The following is a 16,408-nucleotide window of genomic DNA, read 5'->3' on the forward strand; positions in this document are numbered from 1 at the left end:
CGATGTCTGACGTCTTTGACGTGCTTTAATGCTCGAAACCCGGTAAATGCTGCTTGCAGCTTTAATTCTGTTTATTTCATACTGGCTCCAATGTATATCACAATCTGAATAATTTACTTATTCATTTATAGTAGAGTCCCTGAGTATATGTTGGATGTTCTCTTATTTGTTTTTTTTTTGTTTGTTTTGTTTTTTAAAGAAAAAAAAACATCAATTTATGGAAAAAAATTATGGATTTATAGCGTTTTGAAAAAAAATAAAATTATCTTTGAATTTATAATCAACAATATTGTCGTTTGATTTAATAATCATTATTCAACATGTTCAGATTGAGCAAAAAAACAATTATAACAGAATAAATTGAATATTCACAAAATGTGTGGGTCTAGGTAAAAAATGTACTTTTTCTGAAAACTATTGAAATGGATTTATAGCGTTTTGGAAAAGAGCTCTTCATATATATATATATATATATATATATATATAAATTATTATTATTATATAAATTTTGATATAAAATTATATAATTATCTATTTAAATATATATTTTAATTTGTTTTAAGTATATATCTTTTTTAACTGTTAATTTTGTAGCAATATATATGCTAATACTCAGAACACTAGATTTGAATAGTTTTCATTAGTAAATATTAGTGTTCCATTCGGATGTTAAAGTTACAGAAAGACTTTTATTTTGCCGCTTTGCTGTAATAAACTTGTAAAATAAACCCTTAGAGCAGCCCTGGAGATTAGGTTTATATGTTCACCTTTACTCATATGATAAATCCACGAGTGTCACACATATAGCATGTTAAACCGCAAAACTTATTCAATGTAAAAACACGCAGAACAAGCTGATGACACATTTTAAAAAGCAGACTTTAATCCATTTCACGACTTATGCCTGAATTTTACTGCGGAAATATGATGAGGTTTTAAATATATGAGCTTAATGCAGTGAGGAAACAAGATTCAAGAGCAAAACATAGTGAAATAGTGCATTTAATTAACATAACCTCACACACAAGCGGCTCTTGTTTCACGCGCCTGCAGTGCGTGTTTGATAAAGGGTTGTGCGTCAGTAATGATGCTCTGTGGGGAAACACAGTGCTCCGTGGAATAAACTAATAATTTATTTACTTAAAAAGTTATTTGCCTTGATGATTTTTTTTATTTGAGTTATCTGAGGAATCGTTACACCCCACGTCAATTCTTTCAGGCTTGCATTTACCGACCTTGTGACGTATATCGCAAACTGAAGCTCAAATCTGATTGGTTGTTTTTATGTAGTTACTCGGGTACTCGGGTCTTGTTGTGTTTGCTTCTAGTCTGCCACAGCGAGTGCTTTTATGGAAGAACTAGACACTGGATTTGCCGGCTTGAAAGCTTTGAAAGATATCCAGAGTTTTGTATGAGCCAAATGAGGGACCTGTTTTCATATCCAGTTTCAGATTTACATCCCAGTAGCTCATCAAATGATAGAGAAGAGCGTTGTAACCGGGCGTATTTCCAAACACTCGGTGTAGTCGAGTACACTTTTGGCAGGGGAGCTGATACAGGTGCTTTGCTTACAATGGTGGATTGTCATCTCATAATCGTATGTTTTGTATGATTCAAATCGTACGAATTCTGCAAAATTGCCACTTTGTAAAATACTTACATTTTTTTGAGATCAAGTTGCAATACATTCTTATTCAACTCCCCCTTAGTATTTATTTGTGCAATTATGATGTTGTTTTCAGATCCTCACTGAGTTAAATGTCATCTTCCATGTTTTCCATCACATTCGCTGCCCTGCTGACCTGTGCTTGGCTAAAGACGAGACAGGGAAGGCAGGGTGAGAAATGAGGGATTTAGTTCAGAATAACAGGTGGATGATAAAAGTTGGCCGGTGCAGATGGAAGAATGAGATCGGGGACGGAGAGGCGAGACGAAGCAGGACAGGACCTTCTGTGGAACCGCAGGGTTCATCACCCATCAAAGACAAGACTTTGATGAAATCAGCCCCCAGTTGGGGTGAGCTGAGGGTGGGCAGACCCCTGAGGATGCGGATCATTCTGGAACTGAACCGCACGTGCAGAGAGAGAGAGTCCGGCGCAGCCGTGGCTGATCTGTGCTCAGGGGGGACTTACATGTAATTTATGCTAAAAATGTTTTTCGCCACACTCGCTGCGTTCCCAAAGGCTGCCACTTCGGTACCGAATAAATGTGCTGCAGTTTTTCTTCCTCTCGAGCGGTTGACTTGTTCTTTTGTGTTTTGTTTACTACAGCTTTTGCATTTTACAGAGACAATCTTTACTTTTTCTTGCTGTTGTCTTTATCTCAAACAAAGTTATGAAGAATTTGTGCATTTTTCTGTTTTAAAAATTCAGCTTCGATTCATTGTTTAATGGTGTGTGTGTGTATATATTCTTACAAAGTATATACTTCATTCCCAGGTGTCAGGATCCTGCCAAAGAGTCTTGACAAGACATAAATATTAAACATGATGGCAGGGTTCTGGCAGTCCCATGTTCTTTGTGGAAGCTCATGGCCTTGCGTATCGGGTGATGTGCCTTCGGTGTCTCGTTTCTTGTCCCCGCCCCCTCGTTCTCCTGCTTATTGTTAATCATTAGTTCATTCCCATCACCTGTTTTCCCCTTATTACCTTGTTTAGATTTCCTTATTTAATGTCAATAGGTTTGTTCGACTTCATGTGGCGCCGCAAGAACCGACAGTGGGATGACATCAAAGATCCGCGAGAGCGATTTAAATGCAAACTCCTCCGTATGATTTCGCGAATTGCTCTCGCGCTACTTTGACGTCATCCAGCTGTCGATTCTTGCGGCGCCGCATGAAGTCGAACAAGCCTATTGTGTCCTTAGTTCTGTGCAGGATCATTTGTTTGTTTGTTAGTCGTGTATATTCCAGTCAAGAAGTCTAGTTTAGTTTATTTGTCAATCTGTTTGTGTATATATCTCGGTTGTGTATATTTAGCAAATTGCTTAAAATTCCATGTAATACTTGCTTAAAAAATGGATGCAAAAATGTCTATGGCAGTTCATTGGACCGAATGCGTCAAATAGAGCCGCCATCTTGAATTGGGAGAACCCCGCATCAGCGTCATTGTAGGCAATGGTGTAACGGAAATAAAATCACCATAAATCCTCATGAATGCCCTTTTCTTGGTTTTCTTTTGGTTAGTTTAAACAGTCAGACATGTATTTAGCATTGAATCCAGAAAAAATTAAAGTTTTGATATTTTGAAAATCCACTTTTTCTAACCATAATGCATAGTGCTAGTAGGCCTAACATCAATATGCAGCACAAAAGTCCGGCATCGTCCATAAATTTAAAGTACAGGCGGAGGTAGCAGCTTTACCTAGACACTTCCTATGACAAGACCCCTGTTCCAAGATGGCGGCGGTTTTGACGCTTAGATGCTTAGAACCCCAAGGCGACATCTAGTGTAAATATCTATGAGCTAATGACTGACGTATTCCTGTGGGAGGAGTTTAGTCAAAAACTCTTATATTGACGTAATTCAGTCAGTAAGTAGAGGGCTGTAGTCCAAACCGGTCGTTCGCTGTAGGCTTTGAAACGGGTCTTATGTTAAAGAAAATTTTGCCGGTATTATTTATGCTATTACATCAACATTACACACTAACTAAATTTGAAAAATGGGATCAAGAGGAACGTGACCTTTAGCATTATATAATGTATTAGTGAACACGAACTATCAATGAACCATACTTCTTCGAAAGTCGAAAGTTGTAATTGTGACATTAGTCAATGCACTGAACTAATGTGAAAAATTGTATTGGCTTTAACTACCCTCACAATCTATGTAAAGTCTGATATTAAATGTGTTCTCAGTTTGTCACACCACAGAAAAATGTGTTATCAACCACCCAGCCAATTATGTGAGTAATAATGTTTTCGATAAAAAATACCAATTAAATAAATAAGTTATCCGCTGTCATTGCAAACCACGGTCACTCATGGGAAAGCTGAATGAATGCTTGTGATTGTGTTAGGGGCGGGGCCATGCTCGGTGGCTCCAGTGCATCATCAAGCCACAATTTTAGCCCCGCCCAAATAATCCTGAACACAGAAATGTGGAAAAACTGTTAAACAGTGTAAGTGTTTAGCCACTAGTCAGACCATTAAACAAACCAGAAATTAAGTTCCGCCCAGACACATAACCGCAACAACGTACATGCACCTGATGAAACCGTCTATGTGGATTTATTGGTATTTTATCATAGTGTAAAGTGAAGTATGCAGTAAGCACTGCAGTATACTATACTTTCTCTCTCTCGCGCGCGCGCTCGCTTGCTCACCCTCTCTGTCTTATTTTCTTTGTCATGAGGAGGGTTTTACAGGAATAGTGGTAATTAATGATAGCATATATTTCACAATTAGAGCTGGGGTACGATTCAAGAGTCTTTCTTTTTTCTTGTCTCCGGGCGCAGATTAATCGTCCTAATGCCTGCTGGAGGGGGGATTATGGGTAGTTTTAGACCTCTCAGGTGGGCAAGAATTCTGATTTGCTTCCTTATTTAACATTGAGCATCTGTATTTACACTTCCATTTTAATGAAGCGCTGCTCCCAAAAGAGATGTTTCTTATTATCGTATCTGTTATGCCCTGTTTGTGTGAGAAATGCACACACATCTGTGGAGCATTTCATACAGTTTCAAGTGTCTCAAGAGTTTTGCTGTTAGCCCAAAGGAAACGTCACAGCTCAGCGCTTGCTCTTTCATAGCTGAAGAGGCTTAATGAACTTCTCAGTTTTTTGTCTCAGATGTGTCTCCCAAAATGCTCTGGGAGGAATAGAAATAGACACACAAATGAGACAAATGGTGACATGCTCTTAGCAATAAAATTAATGCGCATAGCAAATCTCTGATAATTTGGCTCTGAAGAATTTGATTAAAAATGTTAATTAAATATTCATATTCATAGTTCATATTGAAATTGTACTTTTTAAGTAACAAGTTTGATAAGAGACTTTTTTAGCTTGGTGGGAGTACTTTTTGGGATGTTGTTGTGTCTGTAAAGGAGGTTACCAGTGTGTTTTTCCCCAGGGGACAAAGCTAAGAAGCAGGAGACTAAAGTCTCTAGGTGCATCCCAAATCACATACTTACATACTGTTTTATGCCATTTAGTAGTATAAATGTACTGTACACTATGTACAAATAGATGTTCATTGACTTACAGGTACATTAGCTACGTTTACATGCAACCAAATAATCCATTTGTAATTGTATTGATTGCTCAATCGGATTGAAAAGCCTTCGTGTAAACACCTTAATCAATACGGTTGAGGTCAGTTGGATGCAAATTTCAGTTTCAATCGTATCGAAAGGGGTGGTGTAGTTCGATCTGTGATTTGATCATCAGGAAAAAAGTATGCATGTAAATGCATGAATCGTAGTATTTTCTCAATTGGATGCAAAAATATTTTCTGCACATTTAATTTATTTTTTACTGAAAGGATTTTGTTAATTAGCTATTAGCATTTGGGCGGTGATCAGTCATTGGGATGCTTTTGGACTAGTTTTAAATATCTATTGCGCTGGTTTTGCTATACAAATCTGGCAACCCTGGCTGTGCGCTTGCGCAGACGTTTGGTTCGGATTATATAATATGTTTAGGGTGCATGTAAACTGTATTTTCGCAACCTTCAATTGGATTAAGCTGTTTCTGATACTACCCTTTTAAAATTCATACATAAGACGGTTAAGTACATAGTGCATAGTATAAGTGAATAGTGCGTCCTTTTGGACACAACTTCTGTTTGCATTGGGGTGCACAGATAAATGCAGATATACACTAATAATACGTAGCTGATAACTATTCTTAATTGCACAGCCGATAATATTCACAGCTATTTCATGTACTACGGCTTTTGATCAGTACGTTTTTATCGATCTGAAATCACTGTTAGTTTGAGTCACACATTTGAAAAAGCAACACTCATCAAGCATAATCATTATACATATTCTTTATTATCATGAAAATGTTTGAAGAACAGCAATATAAATATATCCTTAAGCCATTTCCTGGAGCTGAGTGTGTATTGTTCTTCGTCTACAGCGCATATTGAGTTTCTGCATGAGAGCACCCCCTGGCTTTTGGATGTAACAGCATTTCACCGTAATTTATTGAGAAGCATAGCAAGCATCATCGGCCGATATATCGGTGCACCCCTAGTTTGCATTCCCGTGTCTTTGCTTGTCTGAAACCAGTTGACCAAAGAAAATCAAGTTAGGTTTGGGTTTACAGAAAAATAATCAACACCCATGGAACATTTCTCAGCCAATCAGAATAAAGCATTCAACAGACCCGTGGTATAACCTCGAAATGTAATTTTTTTGCTGGCATTTTATCTTAGTTTTTACTAGTTTAGGTGCCATTGGTCATCCATGTCTGTGTTTCTGTTTTAGAGCAAGCTGAACCCTTTAAATGTGACTCCTCCTATTCGTGCCATAGACCAGGATAGAAACATCCAGCCTCCCTCGGACAGACCCGGAATTCTGTACTTCATCCTGGTTGGTATGTATTTCAAGGGGGATATGTTAAGATTACACGGTCAGAAACAATGGTCCAAAATTGCCCATTCATTGGTGCAATACAATTTAAAGCAACACTATGTAGTTTTTTTTACCTTTAAATAATGTCTCTAAAAATATTTCAGTGATAGAACAACTCTTAACTGGACGAATTGTACTGTTGCTGCAACCTGAGCAGCCTCCTAGCTGCTACAAGCACACTCTGAAAGTGGCGGTGGAGGGTAGAGCACACAGCCCCGCCCCTCCCCTTGTCTGCAGAAGAGTGTCTGATACCAGGCACTGTTGCGCTTTTCAACCACATGGGGGAGCTGTAAGTCATTTTTACATGGAAACTACATAGTGTTGCTTTAAGAAGATTGTAATACGTACTATTTAGGTGCAGATATGTATACATTTGGTACCAATATGTAGGCTACCTCTAAAAACGTTCAACTTACTGTTTAGGTACACCGGTGTACTTTTTGAAAGGGTACCGCCCCAGTGACAACTAAGGACCATTTCTTGACAATTTCTTTATTCAGTTTGGATATTAATTCATTAATAATTCAAAAACTACAGTAAAATAAAAAAACAGTAAAATATTTGACTTTGCATAACATTTGAGAATAAACAAAGAATAAGTCATATGAATGGGAAATTAGCATGTGCATTCTCTCTGTACTATGTTTCAGGTCAACCAAGCGTTTACCCAGAATTCTTTTCCCTCAACAAGAGCACAGCCGAGCTACGTCTGCTGAAACCAGTGGACAGAGAGCTTTATCAACGCTTCAATCTCGTCATTAAGGTTATTTTATTACCTTCATCATTATCTTCAGGTTACACAGTTCATAAGTCTCTCCAGAGTAGTACAGTCATCAATATCAAACTTTCATCTAATGTCCCATTCAGTTAGAAGCATCAGCAGAGCACAACTGTGACCGGACACTTTTTCTGAGCACCTTTTTAATTTCACTCGTATGCAGTAATAACTTTTCATTTGGGGCTTCAAAGGTATGAAGCATTTTTAAATATATATGACTACGAAGCATAGCTTTTTGAATTATGAAGAACAGTACACTGTATTCTGTAAAAAAATTGTTAAACAACAGTTGTGGTCCTCATTATGGATGTTTATTAAATAATCAGCAATTATCTCAAAAAAATATATATTTATATAAATATATATCCTGTTAAAGTTTAGCCAGTCAAACAAATAATGAATCAAAAAAGGTCTTCGATGTTAGTTTCAGGTCATTCATCACAATGGATATAGATTGAGCGTATTGAAACGTAAAATACAATATTTGTCAGTGTGCCTTGTTTTTCAAATTAATGTTTGCATGCTATTCACATTATTATAGGGCTGCACTGATGTAGCTACTTAACGAACATTTGCTGTTCATTTACATGCGTTTCCCAAAGATGCACGTAAAACGATCGCTCACAGCTAGGTTTTAAGTGCTACTTACAAGTCGCTATCCGTTTGTCTGAAAATTCACCTATAGAGTGACACGAATTTGTAGCAGAAGTAGGGCTGTCACAATGATTAAATAATCGTCTCATCGTAATTGTTTGACCTCATCGCGATGATTTCAGATCACCGCAATGATTGCACATCTCTCAAAAAACACAAGGGGGAGCTGCAGCACCTGTATAAACGAGACAGAATCAGATTACTTTTAAAAATGTGTTATGTGTATAAATATTTACTGCCAGATATACCTTGCAAAATATTTAATTTAAATAATCACAACAATCTCTGAAAATTATTTTATAAACAAAAACAAATTTATGAGAATTAAATGTCAAAGCAAAAACAGGCAATTAATCGTCATAATCGTCACAATTTATTAAACAATTAAAGTAATTAAACAAATAAACAAAGAAGATAAATAAATATAAATTTAAAACATTGCATTATTATTGCAATTTGCTGTTTGTCCTGCAGGTGACCTTGTAACTCTGTTGTCTTATGATGCACTTCTGAATTAATGATTGCTCCAGACCACTCGTAGATCTTTTGGGGAGCTTTTGGGAAATGGCTCGTAAGTCTAATGCTGAGTTTACACCTACCTTGTTTTGGGTGTCAAAATCGCGTCTACCGCGCCTAGTTTGCCGCTTGAACACTCTGAATGCATTCGCGCGTGAGAGTGGAGTAGACGCGCGGAAATTTGACGCGCGACAGAGGCAAACTCTGCTTCTTGTGGGAGGGGCAAGTGCTATGCGGTTGTATGTTTGCAAGATGACTGATGTTGATTGTGCATTTATCGAGAGAGTTACCGGTTTGTATGTGGTAACCTTACTATAGGGGAAAATAAACAGCGCGGGACGATAAACGTCACGTGACTCAAAAGTGAAATGTGTATTACAACTTACCAGGTTGCCCGATGTCCTCACTGACACTCTTTCAAGAGAGGTCCTTTTTATTCCTGTCTCCTATAGAAATAAGAACTTGTGTCGTATAGCTCCTGGTGACTGCTTATGGACAATATCAAGCGTTGGTTGAATGAGTGACTCCGGGCGGGGCTGCCACCACAGTAGCAATCAGGCTCCTGATTGGTTAACGCGGCGCGAAATTCCGCCAAAGTTCACATTTTTCAACTTGGGCGTCAGTCGCAAATTCGCGTAAACCACAAAATGCACAAAAAGCACATTCGCGCATACCACGCACAACGCTCAATTCGCTCCTTTCGCGTGAGCTTCACGCGCGAAAGAGGCGGAAACGCATCTTCCGCGCCGAACGCCTCTTCCGCACAGCGGGGCCTCCTGATGCGCGTCAAAGCGCCTTCACATTGACTTAACATTGAAATCACTCGCGCTTCACGCCTCTACCGCGGTTGGTGTAAATGCAGCATAAGATGATTCGTACGATTGTTTTTAAGATCTAATTAGCCTTACAATGCTTTTGGGAAACCTAGCACAGGTCCGTGGAAAAGAGATTGGGCGAATAAAGATATCAGGGAACCAGTCTGCCCAATACACCTGCTTAGCAACTGACCAAGCCTCAACACCTGTATAGAAACCATGGGTGCCGGAACCATTATATGTGGGTGGGACAAGACCCACTTTTTAAGACCAATGATAATGGACCCACCCACTTTTTCCTAATTTAGCGCATATTTCTGTTTAGCCTACTTGTCAGAGCGCCGTCAGACAAATCCACTCCATTTAAGGAAAGCCGTAATGAATTAAACTCCGTTCCTCATTTTAGGAAAAACCTTAACCTTCCACGCTGCTGCTTTCTCAAATCCATCTCACTTGGCTCACTTATAAATTAAACTCTATATCATGTTTTTACTATTTTTGCTATGCTGCACTATATGTTTTCATAGGACTGTTTTTTAATCCCTCTACCGACAGGGATGAAATTTCACAACCACTCGCTCACTTAAAATATCTCATCACTCTGTGTTCCCCCCATGGAATGATTTTTCCCGACCCGACGGATACCATTAAATAAAAGGATCTCGTTTTCAGAATCTCACATTTATATTTATCTTGGGTAGCCTATAACATCAAATATAAAATGTAGGGTATAAAAAACTTGTATCAGTTAACCTTCATTCGTTTTGTCAAAATAAACATTAAATTAAACATTGTACTGTCAGCAGAGTAGAGAAAAAAGTCACAGAGAAAAGTAAATGAAATATGAGTTCTGTCCCTCACATTATTTGCGAAATATTAATGAAGAAAACCCGTTTGCTTATGCGAAATGAAATCGCATTTAAACGTCATAACGACAAACGTCTTGAAAGATAAAAACAAAGCCAGGGAGAAGGAACAAAACTCAATTGTCGTGACAATCCTTAATAAATACCAATAGTATACTACTTTGAGCATATCAAGCGTTTTATAAGTGAATGTTTCTGTACCACAGGGACAATTTTTAGTCTGTAGTAGTAAATATACTGATTATATCAATCTCCAGTGATGAACAGATCCGTAATATTAAAGAAAGATAAGATTCAGTCTCTGCATAAAGCAATCAAAAAGTAATGAAGCAATCATTCAGAGTAAGTGTGTGTGTTTGTGTGGGTAGTAACTCACATCAGTTTTCCCATCATGCATCAGCGTCATGCCTCTCAAGTGTGTCTAGAAGTGAAAAATAAATAAATAAAAACATCAGCTCAGTTTAAGTTAGCAGGCCGTCTGTGTAGGCAGTAGACTGCAGGGCAGCACGCTAGAAACACAGCTTTAGTATATTTAATTTTGTTAAACATATAATTGAATTGAGCTGGAGACAGAGAACGTAAAAGACAGATATTGAAATGAGAAAGAGGGAGTGTGAAATGATTCTGCTCTGTCACACATTTGGGTGTAACAGCAGGAGTAATTTAAATGTTTCCTCTGTGAAACGATGCGTGACTGTGTTTGCTGTTATGATTTTCTCATTTTATAATAACAACGATATTCTCAGTTTGCTTCAAGCACGCTTAAATTCAACACAGAATAACAAGAAAAATATTGCAGATGTCAGACATGTGTTGTGTGTTTCTGTGTGTTGAAGTGGGTGTTCAATCTCACATCAACCCTCTATTGTGGCTTCTTAATGAAATGAGTGTCGGTCAGGGCTCATAATTGAAATAAAATTGGTCAGATATACCAACACTTCTCCTCTTCAGTAAACAAGAGATAGAACCGTGTGTTAAACAGTGTGGGTTTATGATTTTTGAACAAACTGGACTGAAATTTTTTGATATTAGAAAAGCAAACTTCTTATTATATCGATAACTGTAATGGTTACACTGTTTACATAAATTATCTGTGAAATCCAGGTTAAAGGAACAGTATGTAAGAAATTTATATCAATGAATCATAAAATGGCCCTGATATGTCACTAAACATTAAGAAATCATTTTCATTTCAAATACTTATATCACTGACAACAGTGGTCTGGCCAGGATATTGTCATTTAAAAAGTGGAGTTGCAGCCCTCAACTGATGTTTATGTTGTCATTTTGTGTATTGGCCACCAGTTGTGTGATTGCAGTACCAGTTTTAGCCACAAGTTTTGTTATTGTAATACCAGTTTTGGCCACAATCCTACATACTGTTCCTTTAAGGTATCATAATCCATCGATGGGATACAGTAGCCATGTTTCCATCACCATAATTGTATGCCCATTTTGAAAAATATCGCATAAGAAACCAGTAATGGAAATGCCAAATTTCGAAATAAAATACACTTAATTTGCTAAAGTTTTTACGATTTTTGAGAGTAAATGTGAATAATGAAGATAGAAGCGCAATAGCAAACATTAAACTCATGTGACTGATCGTCTAGCTGTTTCCACTGACATTTTCTTTATCTTGTATGGGCCTCGACGTCATCACAATGCCCTTGCTGTTAATGCCTGCATCAAAAATGCTGCATTCCTTCTTCTGTGCATGGCATTCAGTAGGGTGGTCCTTATTTTTCAACTTTTAAAAGTTCATGCTCTCACCCCACCAAAATGTTTGAATAACTAACTAACTAACTAACTAACTAACTAAATAAATAAATAAATATATATATATATATATATATATATTTTTTAATATTAATTCATATTTAGAGGTTGCTCAAGACCTTTAAGTTTAACACATTTGGGTATTATGTGATAGTTTGTGCTAGCATGTATAATTGTTTAATAATAAATACTTATGGCAGCAATGGACTTATTTGACAATGCTCCGTGCAATTAAAACTCAAATTTCAAAGCAAGAAAGCTTCAATGTAAATAAAGCACAATAAACAATATACACAGAGACAATGGCTGAAGCAACACGAAGCAAGTCCGATATGGTTACTCAGATCAGAAGAGACTAAAATAACTGGAACAAAGTTACCCTCCAAGAAGCAATTATTATTATGTGTTTTGTGTGTTTTTAAATGGTACAGTTTTTGCAAAAATATGTAATTTCGGAAATATTCAAAAGCTTTGAGCAACCTCTAGATATTGTAAGAACAATTTTGCACAGTGTGTTTTTATTGATATCCTAACACATTTAGGGGGTGAGAGTTGAACATTTCAAAAGCAAAAAAAAAAAAAAAAAATGACCCATTATAAGGACCACCCTAGCATTCAGCTTACAAGCTGCATTGCTAGTGAATGAATAACTTCTCCCATCATGACTACATGCAGTCCTGTCTCCATTTTTCAAGTGTGCCTTGTTTTATTTACTGTTGGTTATTAGGTTACTAATATCAATGTCATTCGCTTGAACAACTTGATGGGAACGCACCTTATTTCGCTTTTTTTTGTGAATTTCGAAAAGATTAACTTCACGTTTGGATGAAAACCCAGCTATAATGTAGCATCAAAGTTTAATTTAACATTGATTTCAATCTTTGGCATGACCTCACTTAGTGAAATATTAAAGATATTAAGATGATATTTTTACAGAATGTTATTTACATGTAGGACAATTTTATGTAGAAGACAGTACATCACAAACAAATAGCTGGGTATTCACAGACTGGGTCACATATACAGTATACACACACATACACACATACTGTTGGATCATTTGGCTGAAAAGTGTGGTTAAACATTTTTATTAGGGATGCACCGATAGGATTTTTTTGGGCCGATACCGATTCCGATTTAAACAGACAACTTCTGGCCGATACCGATACTGATATTAAAGACTTGTATACAATACTATACAGTTGGTCTATTAGCTAGTTAATTTCTGCATCAAATTATTTTGACTGAACATGGATAGGATCTAATTAACATTCAACTGACCAACATAATAAGAGAGGCACAAATTAAGCTAAAACAAATATAATAAGACAGCATGACAACCTTCAAAGGTGGTTTTTGCTATTCAGCATTTATTTTATTAACAACATTAACTCATTTTTTACATATAATGGATTTCTTTATGCAGTTATTTAATAAACAATCGGGATCGGCCTTTCTCGTGCTATTGCCGATATGCCGAACGTTTCAAATTCATCAAAAATCGGTCGATAAATATCGGTGGCCGATACATCGGTGCATCACAAATTTTTATGGAAAAATATTTTTTTAGAAAATTACAATTTTATTTAAAACTGCAAGGCTGAATAAAAATAAATAAGTAAAACAACCAATATGAGTCCATAATACGTATATGGGAATGTTATCCATACTATTAAAAAATAAAAATCTCAAGAGTTAAAAAGCTGGTTCATAAAATGCCAGCTTAAAAAAAGTGATTCAAAATGGTTATTAGCACCATAATACAATGACTATTAAACCATAACTGTACCAAAAGCTAAATAAAACATTGTATTGTTTTTTTAACCAGGCTGAACAGGACAACGGTCACCCTCTCCCTTCATACGCCAACTTAAACATCGAAATCCTGGATGAGAACAACCAGGCACCATATTTCCAGCGACCCTCTTACCAGGGCTTCATCAGCGAGTCATCCTCCGTTGGCACAACCATCTCTGTGAGCGCTAACCTCACAGCCCCGCTGGGCATCATAGCACTGGACAATGACATTGAGGAGGTGAGATCTACTTCTGAAGCACATCAGGATGTGTTTATAACGAATGTTGTCCCATCTTGTAGATTAAAGTCACAGATGGATTAAGTCTTTCCATGTGTTTTATATTGTAGCTGCTACCAGGGGCCACACCAGTAGGTACCAGAGTGATGTGATGTGTAAACTCTTTACCTTTCATTTTCCCAGCCTCTCTTTCTCTTCATCTCATACTGTGATGAATCAGTCAGTAAAGACCTGTGAGATCAGATCAGGCTCGATCGATAGATAAACTAACGCGAGTGTTTAGCAAATAAAGTGCCTGTATTGACATAAATGATCAATAATAATGACCAGACTCCTACAGCAGCTCTGTTGGTTTCAATTCATTTCTACTAGATTTGGTTTCCTGTTTAAAACTTTTTACTTTTCTATAAACAAACTTGAGTTGTGTGAATCTTTCGTGTGTTGATGTTTTCACGATCATTTTGGTGGTGTGTCATAACATGCATTCACGTTTTTCTTTGTTTTGTGAAGACCAAGGATCCCCAACTGCTGATTTCAATGACTGATTACACCTCCATCTTCACCATCTCATCTACGGGCATCACACGGTATCTCACCCTACTGAAACCAGTGGACAGAGAGAAACAGACCAACTACACCTTCACGGTATGAGATATTTCCTTGAGATTCACCCTAAAATGATTTAATTTCTTTATAAACTATTCAATGTATTTTCTGGGAATCTTTTGAGGGATTTTTCCCAAAGAGCACAGTTTGGTGTAACATTAAGATTAATATTCTGTTTTAGTGAACAGTGCCTCATGCTGAGACTTGATGTCTGTGTTGAACAAAGCAAAGCCATTTCAACAATGCCGTAGTGTGTGTGTCAAGCGCCTCTTCATGACTGCCTCCATTGATCACATCTATTGATCTGAGATTTGGGCCTTCTGATCTTTCTAGAATCCCTGATCTCTTAGGAGCAGTTATATAGTCAGCCGGATCACAAGAGAAACATCTGAACGACTCGTTTCGATCGTTGTCTCGACTGAGAAATTGAATTTGGTTTTCAGGACCAGAGTTTTTTGATTATGTTAATGCAGGGTACATAATCATTCAGGGGTGGCATAAACCTTAACAGGCCTCCCCGAATAATGAGATGTCATATGATGTAATTGAGATATCATTCATGTGTACTTTTTGGGTTTGAGTTACGAGTTTCGCCTTGGATGGGATAGATCGTGAACAGGGCTGGCTCTAGGAATGGGCAGGGGTGGGCTAAGCCCACCCAAACAGAATTTAGTCAAATACATAATTTATCTACAATTTATACATTGGTTAAAGTAATCTGAGGCGGGCTGTTTTGATGGTTTAAAGAAGGGCTGTAGACGGTCCTAACCAGAAAACACCAGAAAATGTCAGTATTTTTCTGTTTTTATCGGCTGAAAGCAACGTCACTTTACACTCGACTTATGAGGCGAGCGGTCTCTGTCTGTAGCGGAAAATCTGACTCGACACCAGATTTAAAAGCAGAATTACTTGTGTGCAATATGTAGCTTTTAGCTTGTTGTTTCCGATAATCTGGGAAAAACTAAATTTTCCACAGCTAATCTGTCAGTCCGTCTTTCTCTCAATTTCCCAAAATCACGTTACAGGACTTGACTTAAATGTAAATGCACCATTCCAGTCATTTGAGTCTATTTAGCAGTCATTTAATGATGGATGGTCCGGTCGGAAAAAAATGCAACCAAGATGAATAAAAATGGCCAAAAAGGTGGCCAACATGACTGTCATAATCAAAATGAAATGGGAAAATGAAGACAAGCATTGATGTTGGAGTATTTCACAATCTGCTCAGTTACTGGGATTTTCAAGTACAACCATTTCTAGGGTTTACAAAGAATGCTGTGAAAAGGGAAAAACCTCCATTATGTTGCAGTCCTGTGGACGAAAATGCCTTGTTGATGCTAAAGATGAGAGGAGAATGGGCCGACTGACTCAAGCTGATAGGAGGTCAACTTTGACTGAAATAACCACTCGTTACAATCGAGGTATGCAGCAAAGCATTTGTGAAGCCACAACACGCACAATCTTGAGGCGGATGGGCTACAACAGCAGAAGACCCCACCGGGTACCACTCATCTCCACTACAAATAGGAAAAAGAGGCTACAATTTGCACAAAGCTCACCAAAATTGGACAGTTGAAGACTGGAAAAATATTGCCTGGTCTGATGAGTCTCGATTTCTGTTGAGACATTCAGATGGTAGAGTAAGAATTTGGCGTAAACAGAATGAGAACATGGATCCATTATGCCTTGTTATCACTGTGCAGGCTGGTGGTGGTGTAATGTTGTGGGGGGTGTTTTTTGGCACACTTTAGGCCCCTTAGTGCCAATTGGGCATCGTATA

General features: G+C 37.5%; 1 protein-coding gene across 2 annotated transcripts in view; it reads left to right on the top strand.

Annotated features, from left to right (window-relative positions):
* Window positions 1-16,408, top strand: part of pcdh15a (protocadherin-related 15a) — a 351,466-nt gene that overhangs the window by 161,351 nt on the left and 173,707 nt on the right. For both annotated transcript variants that reach the window (XM_073873588.1, XM_073873587.1), the window contains 4 exons: window positions 6,433-6,541; window positions 7,230-7,342; window positions 13,816-14,022; window positions 14,533-14,667. In XM_073873588.1, the coding sequence (XP_073729689.1) occupies window positions 6,433-6,541; window positions 7,230-7,342; window positions 13,816-14,022; window positions 14,533-14,667 (564 nt within the window). The remainder of the gene's footprint in view (window positions 1-6,432; window positions 6,542-7,229; window positions 7,343-13,815; window positions 14,023-14,532; window positions 14,668-16,408) is intronic.

This window comes from Misgurnus anguillicaudatus, chromosome 11, assembly GCF_027580225.2.
Source record: "Misgurnus anguillicaudatus chromosome 11, ASM2758022v2, whole genome shotgun sequence".
Classification (NCBI taxonomy): domain Eukaryota; kingdom Metazoa; phylum Chordata; class Actinopteri; order Cypriniformes; family Cobitidae; genus Misgurnus; species Misgurnus anguillicaudatus.